Raw genomic sequence first — 10,426 nt, forward strand, 5'->3', positions numbered from 1 at the left:
AACTGATTCTCCTTTCCATTGATCCCTGCAAAGTATCCCAGAGTCTGGCTGTTCCTTCCACAAGCTCACATTTTCAGCATTTTCCAAATTGTCTCCTTGACCGGTATGATCTATGCAATGAGATTCTTTTGACCACTGAAAAACAGTCCCATCATGATGGAAATGGAATGGATAAGTCATCACCCATTAGCACAGTCTGAGAATTTTCATAGCATGACCTTTTAGGTTGGAGCCCAATAAAAAAGCCAATCCTTTCAGCTGGGCTGTCAGATGAGCTGTGTGTTTTCTGGTTCTCAGGTACCAGTTTGGTTTTGATCTGGTTTCCCCCAAAATGCCTGGAGTTGCAGTTAATGTAGTGCAGCTCAGGATAAGAACACACAAAAGGAGGTGATTTTTCTTAGGTAGCTTCCTCAGACTCCTGTACTCACAAGCAGCAAGATGTGTGTGTCCAGGCAGTCCAGCTAGAATTACTCCTAAGAAACACAGAGGAGAAGGGATGCTGTCAGTTCATTGCAGTCTCCAGGGCTTCTCCTGGTGACAATAAACTGATTTTGGCTATCTTTCATGCTCTTTGGGAGTTCAGAGTGACTGTTATGTGTTGTCCCTCTGTTTTCACCCCTCTGGAGCTTTAGGAGAAACTGCTCAGTCACACGTTGTGCTTTCCTTCCCTTACCTAGTCCTCCAGTCCTGTTCTTTATTTTGCTATCATCTTCTCCTAGGCTTTATTCTTCGTCTTCTTTTTGTCTGGTCCTTAAACAAAACCACCCACCTGATGGTTGTAGTCCCTGTGAAACTGCTGACCTCAGCTTTTGCTGCCTGCCATTCTTTTTTCTCTTTGTTCTGCTCTTTCTCCTGCTGTCTGTTGTCCATCCATGCCACTTTCACTCTTTCTGCCACAAATCTCTCTGACCTGAGAAGGCAATGACCGGCTGCCAGCCAGTATTCTCACGTACAGAGGTGTTGGAACATTGCCTCTTTGCCCTTGGCAACTCTTGCTCTGTAGTCCTGCAGCTGGGCACACTCTCCCAGACCTCCTTCAGCTGCACCAGTACCTCCTGCTTTACCCTTCAGCTTCTTCACTGCCAGGGACCTCTCCTGTCCCTCCTGCCCACCCCATGCATGCAGGCAGCGTGTTTGCTGGGGTGGTGACCATCTGTGGGAGCAGTGCCCAATTAATCCCACATAAACTGCCTTTGTTTGGGACAGCTACAGCACCTCTGACACATTCAAGGGAGGAGTTTTGTGCCTTCTCTGGCTGCTTGGTCCCTGCTCTGAGTGAGGATGTGCTGCCTGGGGCTGCACGTACATGCCAGTGCCCAGACCATGTTTAAGAGTCAGCATCTGAGGCTTTGCAGCTGCAGCTGGTTTTATTCCTTGTTCCCTGCTGCTGTTTGTTTTTTTTTTTCCTTCATATACCAGTGTTGTGACTTTAGCTACTATTTTCTATTTTAGGTTGTGATAATGCAATCATCATCTGGAATGTGGGAACAGGTGAAGCCCTCATAAACTTGGATGACATGCACGTGGATATGATTTACAATGTGAGCTGGAATCGCAACGGCAGCCTCATCTGTACAGCTTCCAAAGACAAAAAAGTTCGAGTTATTGACCCCAGGAAACAAGAAATTGTTGCTGTAAGTTTGCAAGATAATGAAAGACCCAACTGGGTTTCACTCCAGCAGAAAGTTAGCAAGAGCATATAAAGAACCTTCTTGCTGAGTATATATCCTGTGTTTAGTTGGGTTTTTTCAAAGTAAGGGAAAAATGACAGGAGGGCTAGCAGTGGCTGAAGGATTTGTCTGGGTTTATTGGGATTAGTGTTTGAACTAGGATTTTAGGGCTCAGTTTTAAAACCTGCAGGAGTGTAATTCCACATCTAATCCTTTTGTATAATTACAGTTCCAAAGTTGTGTATGCAAAGCAGAGATTTAGCAGCCTGTGTATGTGTTGTAGCTTGCAAAGAAGTTTTCCTTCAACCTTGCAGGAGTCTGATAGGCAAAGCTGGAAGGAGCCTGGGGTGACCACTTCTTTTGTAATTTAGTAATTGGTTTCTTCCCTCAAGCATTGGGCAAAACTAGTTGGATGTTGTTCCATGTGGTCAGCATCCTGCGTGGAGGAGCAGTGTGTCCCACCAGGAAATCTGTGCAGCTAGAAGATAAACCACTACCAAGTGGGTTTCCTCTTCCTTGCTAGAAGCTAATCTGTAAATCTCTTTCAGGAGAAAGAGAAAACCCACGAGGGAGCCCGGCCCATGCGAGCCATTTTCCTCGCCGATGGAAACATCTTCACAACTGGCTTCAGCCGCATGAGCGAACGGCAGCTTGCCCTTTGGAATCCAGTAAGTTCCTGTCCCATTACTACTTTGCTGTTGTAACATCTGCTGAGTGACCAGCCCAGACCTGCAGTCACCCACTACATTCATAATTCATATACATGAGCACATTCCCTCTTCCATCTACTGCCCGTTCCTGCTCAGGCTTCCTGTGCCAGGGCGTATCACTGTTATTTGGGCTGGATGTTCACTCAGTAAAGACAATGAGTTCTCTTGTGTCACCACAATATGAGATCTCTGCCTCAGCCGGAGCAGGTGAAGCTGGCAGCTGCACGTTGGAAGTGTCTGAGAAGATGTACACAGAGAGCAGAGTGGCTATGTGAAGGTCACTTCATTCTGTACATGCAGAGCACTACAGCAACAATCCCATCACACTGGCACAAGGCATTCACTAACATGACTACGTCACATCTTTCCCTCAAGTTTTTGAATTTTCTTGGGTCCTGTTTTATTGCATTTTGTGATTAAAATGTCCTGGGGGAATGACTAAGCTTGTGAACATTTACAGCATTTGTTATTGTAACACATAGAGCCTTGCAGGTGGTGAAGACACAGGTGTAAGGAACTGTTAATAATTCAGATCCTATGTTAACATGGGCTTTTCTATTCTTTATTAACATCACTGACATTCTTTTTATTTGCAGAAAAACATGGAGGAGCCAATAGCTCTTCATGAGATGGACACCAGCAACGGGGTCCTGCTGCCGTTCTACGATCCGGATACCAACATCATTTACTTGTGTGGCAAGGTAAAGAGCAGCTTTTGGAATGGCTGGGCTTGTCTAGAGGGAAACTCCTACTGAACTAATGATGCCTGTGAAATGTTCTCCCAAGCATCTCGATTGAGAGAGGCAGAACCAAAAGTTAGCTCTGCAGCAATGGTCAGGGCTGCAGACAGATCAGGCTGCTCTGAAATCCATTTGATCCTGGCTCTGCAGGACCATCCAGTGAGCCTGGGAAGTCTGCCCTGTGAAGGTCTGCTTCTTTCTTTGAGATTAATTAACTTGGTGAAAGCTGCCCTTAATTCAACGAGTCGGATACCATCATCCAAACATCTCTTGTTGGTGTTGACTTGAATGATTGTTTGTTGGTGTGGGAGGAAGGTATGTTTTAGATGTTATCCTCCTTGTGCTTAAAGATGATGGAGGATGTAGCAACACTCACTGTAATTTTGTGGGGTTAAATAATAGAAAACTGGAATCACATGCTCCTTTCTAAAAGCAATTTGCAGGCATTAAGTGCTCTAAAGTGCCCACTTTGGAGTGCTGCAGCTTGAGACTTCCTACAAATAGGAGCCAAAGAGAAGACAAGATGAACAAGTAATTACAAAGGAGGATCCATACAAGTACACTCAAGAATCCTGTCTTTGTAAACAGCTAATGAGAAAGACTTGATTTGTCTTTCTGCTACTTCTGCTGTTTCAGAGATGCTAGTCTAAGTAGAATGACTTGGAATCAAAAAGAGACACTGGTTTGTAGCCTTTCTGCCTGACTGTGGCACAAAGTGGAGCTTTTTCACAAGGGGAAATGTGGGATTTGACACCCTCAGTCTTGAAGCACAAGCTCAGGTCACTGCGCCACAGTATTGTGAAGCAGAGCACTTCTCACTGAGAAACTGTTCAGCTCACGTCCTTGGGTGACAGTGGGGATCTGCTTGATGGTGGTTCTGCTGATGCTGTACAGAGAGTGAGAACACAGCGGTGCGCTGTCTGATAGCGACAGCTCTGAGCAGCCTGGGGTGAGATCTGTTCCACTGGCAAGGAATTGAAGTTTTACCCTGAAAAAAAATAGCTATGAACTGTGTGTTGCTCTGTGGCAGCGCTCCTGGAAGGAAAGGCTACTGGGTGAGACCGGTGGCTGCCTAGGCTAGCAGGGAGCAGGCGTGTGGGCACTGGGAGCACTGGTCCCTCCAGTCCCTGGAGTGATTCCTCCTTTCATTTCTTGCAGGGTGACAGCAGCATCCGCTACTTTGAGATCACAGATGAATCCCCCTACGTTCACTACCTCAACACCTTCAGCAGCAAAGAGCCGCAGAGGGGCATGGGGTTCATGCCAAAGAGGGGCCTTGATGTGAACAAGTGTGAGATTGCCAGGTAAGGAGAGAGGCTGTCACGTTGGGTGGTATCATCTTTAGCAAGCCACCCCATTGTGAGCTCAGACTTTCAGAAATGGAAAGTCCTGCTGCTGGGTGTAGGACTTTGCTGTTGGAAAGGTCTCTGTGCCATCCTGTTGCTTCTGCAGTGTTTGGTGGGAGCTGTGACGTGAAGCAGTACTTGTGCTGGGCATAACGTGATGATGTCAGTGTGAGGTTAATGATTGGACTCGATGATCTTAAAGGTCTTTTCCAATCAAGGCAATTCTGGGATTCTGTGATGCAACCTCAAACAATGGTGGGACTCAGGCTGAGTCTGTTATAAATGGATGAGTCTGTTATAAATGGATGAGTGATATCTCACAGAATACATTGTCTGCAGAAAAATTAGCATCAGGTTGGTTACAGCCTACGCTGTCAACATATCCATAAACTGTTGGTGCCTAAGTCTGATGACAATCTCAAGCTATCACAGCAATATCTCCAGCTTATACACAGCAAGTGGACTGGAAGCTGGTTTCAGGAATTTAGAGGATAATTAAAGCAGCAGTGCAGGGACCAGAGTGCAGTTGGGATTCAGAAAACACAGCAAAGGAAGAAAGCATCTCAGGAGAGCAGGTTTGTGTCCCTGCAGCGGCTCCTGGCGTGGTAGGGAACAGGCTGGGTGTTGCCCCTGAAGCCTTTTGATGCTCCTTTGATCATTAATGAAAGCAGGAGCCCCTGAAAGGGAGCAGAGCCTGCACTTCCTGAAGCACAGGAGTATTTCAGCAGCGGTGCCCAGTGGCCAGGCTGAGGACGTTGGAGTTTGTGGCACTGAACTGCAAGGGGTGACTGGAGTGTGGAGACACGTGTGAGCAGTGAGCAGAAGGCTGGCTGGTGTGTACTGTAAATTACTGGTGTGGTGCTTGTCTCAAGGGTCCCAGCAGTGGGCTGCTCCTCGCTGACAGCCCCTCCTGGTGAAAGTGCCACCCTCTGAAGTCACCCGGCACCTAAAAGGGGAGCTCTGCACGCACCCAGGTACTCCAGCTCTTACAGGGCCCTGCCAGTCCTAGCACATCCCAGCTGTGACTCCTTAGGGCTGCTGGTTTTCTGTCACCTCTGTCTCCTGATGCGCTGCTGTGTGTGAGCAGCGGAACCGAGGCCTCCTTTGCACAGCGTGTTGGCTGTCCTCACCTCTAAATCACACCTTTTCTTTTTCTTTGAAAGGTTCTTCAAGCTTCACGAGAGGAAGTGTGAGCCCATCATCATGACGGTTCCTCGAAAGGTGAGCACTACCTCCTGGTTGTCTGGTTTGGAGCCAGCTCCTGCCTTCCAGCCCCAAAGCACTTGACCAATTTCATCTCTTCTGCCTTGCAGTCGGACCTCTTCCAGGATGACCTGTACCCTGATACAGCTGGCCCAGAAGCAGCTCTGGAAGCAGAGGAGTGGTTTGAGGGGAAGAATGCTGATCCTCTCCTCATCTCCTTGAAGCATGGGTACATTCCAGGCAAGAACAGGGATCTCAAGGTGGTCAAGAAGAACATACTGGACAACAAGCCTGCCGCGAACAAGAAAAGTGATCTCATAAATGCTCCAAAGAAAGCAGCCGATGCCTCAAACACTGTGAGTAAAATTCACAAGCTTTTGGGGATGGTGGCCCGAGGTGTGATTACCAGGGTGCTGCATCTTCTGAAGCAGTTATAACAAAGCTCAAGCATGTATGAGTCGAGTACCCCGGGACTGGGGGACAGCAGGTGACCTGGAGTGGAGGTGCTATGTGATTCCAGGTGAGGTTTCTGTAGCTGTGGAAGATCCCTGGGGCTTGTGGCCTGAAGGAAAGCTTAGCTTGTTGGTCCAGCCACCCACCTGCTTAGGAGAGCTCCTGTGCTCCTCTTTTTTGTGTAAAACCCAGCACAGGCAGTGGGACAAATGACCCTCAGACTGTGCAGGTCTGGAAGGAGGTCATACAAGTTCATTACCGGGGGCTGTAGCTAACGTGAGGTGTAAGCAGTATGCAGAGAGGAGGAAGTGACAGCTGCCACGAGTGGGTGCTTAAAAGCTGTTAAAGAGCAGATATTGGCCCAGTATGTCCTTGAAGCTTGCCCTGCTGCTGCTGGAGGTGCTGGTCCATGCCCCGAGCATCACAGCTGCCACAGTGCCTGTGCCGGGTGTGCGGTGCACGCTCACCCCGCTCTCCTGTGCACCCTGGCGCGCTTACGGCTCACTAGAATCACAGACTGGTTTGGGTTGGAAGGAACCTTAAAGCTCTTCCAGTCCCACCCCCCCTGCCAGCAGCAGGGACACCTTCCACTAGACCAGGTTGCTCAAAGCCTCATCCAACCTGGCTCACTAGAATCCCATTCGGAGGAGCCCCTTGCTTTGAAAACTCACCTCTGCAGAACACATCCCACCAGCTCTGCTAACGACTCCAACATCTTGTCTTGTCTTCCAGCAAAACGAAGCCAAATTGGATGAGATTTTGAAAGAGCTGAAATCTATAAAAGACACGATCACCAATCAAGACGAGCGCATTTCCAAGCTGGAGCAGCAGATGGCCAAGATCGCGGACTGAGCGGGGCGAGCGCTGGCTCTGCCGCCAGCCAGGCACATTCCAGTTCCCCAGTTGGGCAAGCAGCAGCCTGCAGCATTCCAGTACGAGCTTTCCTCTTCTCCTAAATTCACGTCAACAAGAGCCGATGATTAAAAGCCAAGCTTTTTAGTGAATTTTTTTTTTTTCCTGATGTTTTAATGAATTTATGTGACTGTGTCAAACAAGTCAAAAAGAAAAAGTGCTACTTTTACAGTCTTTTTTTTTTTTTTCCTCCAGATGTTACGAATTCTTGAAAACAAATCCATTCTGACTTTCAATGTTGTGCCCAAATATCTTTTTCTAGATTTAGGGGACCAATGCCACATTGTTCTTAACCATTTTTTTTTTAAAGTTGCCAAACAAAAAAAAAAGAGAAAAAAAAAAAAGTTGCTTTTTATTTTTCTTATTTGCCACTTTGCAGTATTTGTGTTTTACATGGAAAGGGACAGCACTGCGTGTGTGTGCGTGCGTGTGTGTGCGCGCGGTGGGTGTTTATACTGTTCAGAGAACAAAACTGAAGCTATTTTATATAAAACCTTCCATTTTCAACAATCAGATCAGTTTCCTTTGCAGTGTGGCCAAGGCTGCTGCTGAGACCCCCTCCGAGATGGTACAAGCCACCTTTCCTGCCTCCCTAACATCTCCCCATCACCACTGTTTGATAGTTTAAAGGAAAAAACAAACAAAACAGTTCTGAATGAGGTGATTCGTGTCACAAAATGCCTCCTCCCTTTTTACACCCAACAGAATTTTGAAGCTGGCATCACGTTGCCCTTTTAAAATAACTCCACATTTTGGATTCCTCTCGCTGTGTCCAAACGGGCATGTTTGATTTGCCAAATTTTGTTGGGATTTTTTATGTGGGTTTTTTGTTTTAATTTTGAAGAAGAAATTACTTCCATGCAGGAGATGTTTTTACCTTTCTCCATGGATTGGAAGGTGTGCCAGGGGAGGTGTGAGCTGTGGGACGTTTGCAGTCACCACCAGGGTCTCCATGGTGTCCGTTCCAGCCGTGTGCGTTGCTGGAAATACTCATTTCTGCACCACCACCCTCTTCGGCTCGTTGACTTTTAAGAAGCTTTTTAAAAAAAATCTGCAAGCTTGTGATTTTCTGGCCCCTCTCACGTTAGTGCTGATGTTAGAAATTTAGACTCTGCTTCCAAAGCAGCATTAGCAGCAGCTGGGTGACTTTATCATCACGGGTCTCCACAAACAAAATGCCTTTCTTATTTTTTAGAATTCTTTTTTTTTTTGTCCTCTCCATCATTCCTGCCTCACCACCCCACCACGCCGGAAAACTTTGCAGGAAATTGTTTGTTCCTGGATCAGGTGAGTGACCTCCATCCCCAGACCCTCTGCACTCCCAAGCCTTCGGAGTGGAAGGGACTGGGGAGGGTGGTTTTAATCCCAGTTTGGGAAACTGGTTTCTCACACGATCCTTTGAGATCCTCAGGGGAGAGACCCCGTGAGTACACCGGGCTCCCAAGCTCCTCCTGGAATTTCTTGGGTCCCTCAGCTCAGCAAACCTCTGCTCAGGTGGGGTCTCGGGGCTGGCCGTGCCAGGTCCCCGCTCGCAGGCTGTGTCCCTGGGGCGTGAGCAGGATCCGTGTCACCCCAGCAAGCTGTGCCAGGCTGGATCGGTGCTCCCCGTCCCCGCACAGCCCGTCCCCGCGGTGCTGGGGATGTGTCAGCAACCCCTGTGGAATCCAAAGGTGGGCAGAGGCTGTTGGGTGCTGAGAGCTCTCAGCTGAGGAGCCTCAGGACCTGTCCCAGCTGGGGACCGATCCCTGGAGCAGCTCCCCACGTCCCCTGTGTGTGCACCTTTGTGTGCTTGGGAGCCACCGCGCCAGAGCAGCGTCCCCTGGCCCAGGGCATCCCCGGCGGCTGCCGCTCGGCGGGGACACACGTCCCTTCATCCAGGCTGAAATGATTTTTAATTTTTATTTTTTTTTTCCCATTAGGTTAGCTAGAAATCCTCAAATTCTCCTTTTTTTTTTTTTCCCCCCAGTGTTTGCATGTTGAGAACTTAGAGATTAAGGATTCTCTGTTGTGGAGGGATGTCTGTGTGTGTGTGGAGGTGACATGCTCCGTCAGGACGGCCAGGTGATGTAGCTGGAGAGGGAGGAGGATGTGCAGAGGCAGAGGACGCGTTATCATTGTGTAGCATGAAAGCTTCATAACCGTGGGTTTCCCTTTGTTTTAAGCAGTGTCACAGCAGGAGGGACGCGTGTCCCCAGCCCTGTGTGTGTGACCACTGCTGCTGGATTCGCAGTTCAGACGCTCCGGGTTATATTTGAATGTTTGGTGATGTTTTTGTATCGCAGTAAATGGCTGAGATGATGTGTATTTTTATTATTTTTTGAGGGTTGGTTGGGTTTTTTTTGGGGGGTTTGGGGTTTTTTTTTTTGGAAAACAAAACCAAACATACTGCTCCCCCAAACGGTGATCTCTGTGTTGATTTGTACATGTGACTTCAGGGTTGTGTGCTTGGGGACCTTTTCTTTTATCTAATTGGAGGGAAATAAGTTTTTGGAGACGCTGGATTGAAATGCCCAGAGGATTTGGGTGTGTGGTAGATGGTGCGAGGAGGGCGGGGGAAAGGCCGCCCTGGTTTTTAGTTCCTAGCCTGTATTTTATTTAATGAACTGATGCCTAGCCAGGCTCAACCAGAGTCAGTGCCTGAAGCTTTTTGTAGCCGTGATATCCCAGAAGAGAACCAGCGAAGTCCTGAAAGATGCGCTCTTATAGAGCGGCCATAGTATCTGTCCAAATATTTGCTTCCATTTTCAAAAGATAAAAAGTCATTGATTATAAACTTCCTCTGGTTTGCTTTTTTCTTTGACTCTCCGTGTCCCACACCCACCACTGCCTGTTAGCACTGAACTGTTAGGTTTTAGCAATAAGCAGGTTATTAAATGATGGTGCTGCCCTTAGTGATAGGAACCTGGGGTGGTGGCTGGGCGGGGTCTGTCCTCTGGGACCCTCTGCTCTGTCCCAGGAGAGCCGGGGCCCGTCCCCAGGGTCACACGTGCTCTCGCTGGTGGTTTCCCTGTGAGCGAACTCAAGAGCTTGGCTGGATGTGGGATGTGATGGCACGGACTTGCTGGGAGGTCTCAGGGTAGCAGAAGCTGGGGTGACAGGAGGAATGACACCGGCTGGGGGCTGCTCTGGAGCTGAGATCTCGTTTTGCTCTTCCCCAGCTGACACCTGGGTGCAGGAAATCCTGCAACGGCACAAAGTGCAGGCTGGGAACAGCATCACTCCATCTCCATCCAGCTTTGAGGGCCTCCCCCAGCGCGGGCTCCCCGGGGCTCCAGCCTTTCACCCAGCGTTTCACCACCACCTGCAGCTGCCTCTGGCGCACCCTGACCCCAGCACAGTCCCAAAGGCCTGGGGATGGGACAGGGATGCCCTCGGAGGGGTGACAATCCCCA

General features: G+C 48.7%; 1 protein-coding gene across 1 annotated transcript in view; it reads left to right on the forward strand.

Annotated features, from left to right (window-relative positions):
• The window catches only part of CORO1C (coronin 1C), a gene marked incomplete at its 5' end in the record, with an annotated part of 14,914 nt that extends 7,562 nt beyond the window's left edge, over positions 1-7,352 (forward strand). The window contains 7 exons of the mRNA XM_010175821.1: positions 1,453-1,634; positions 2,219-2,338; positions 2,977-3,081; positions 4,279-4,424; positions 5,630-5,687; positions 5,780-6,025; positions 6,855-7,352. Of these exons, the coding sequence (XP_010174123.1) occupies positions 1,453-1,634; positions 2,219-2,338; positions 2,977-3,081; positions 4,279-4,424; positions 5,630-5,687; positions 5,780-6,025; positions 6,855-6,974 (977 nt within the window). The remainder of the gene's footprint in view (positions 1-1,452; positions 1,635-2,218; positions 2,339-2,976; positions 3,082-4,278; positions 4,425-5,629; positions 5,688-5,779; positions 6,026-6,854) is intronic.
• Between the last annotated feature and the right edge of the window lie 3,074 nt (positions 7,353-10,426).

This window comes from Antrostomus carolinensis, unplaced genomic scaffold (assembly GCF_000700745.2).
Source record: "Antrostomus carolinensis isolate BGI_N321 unplaced genomic scaffold, ASM70074v2 scaffold15749, whole genome shotgun sequence".
In the NCBI taxonomy this organism is placed as follows: Eukaryota; Metazoa; Chordata; class Aves; order Caprimulgiformes; family Caprimulgidae; genus Antrostomus; species Antrostomus carolinensis.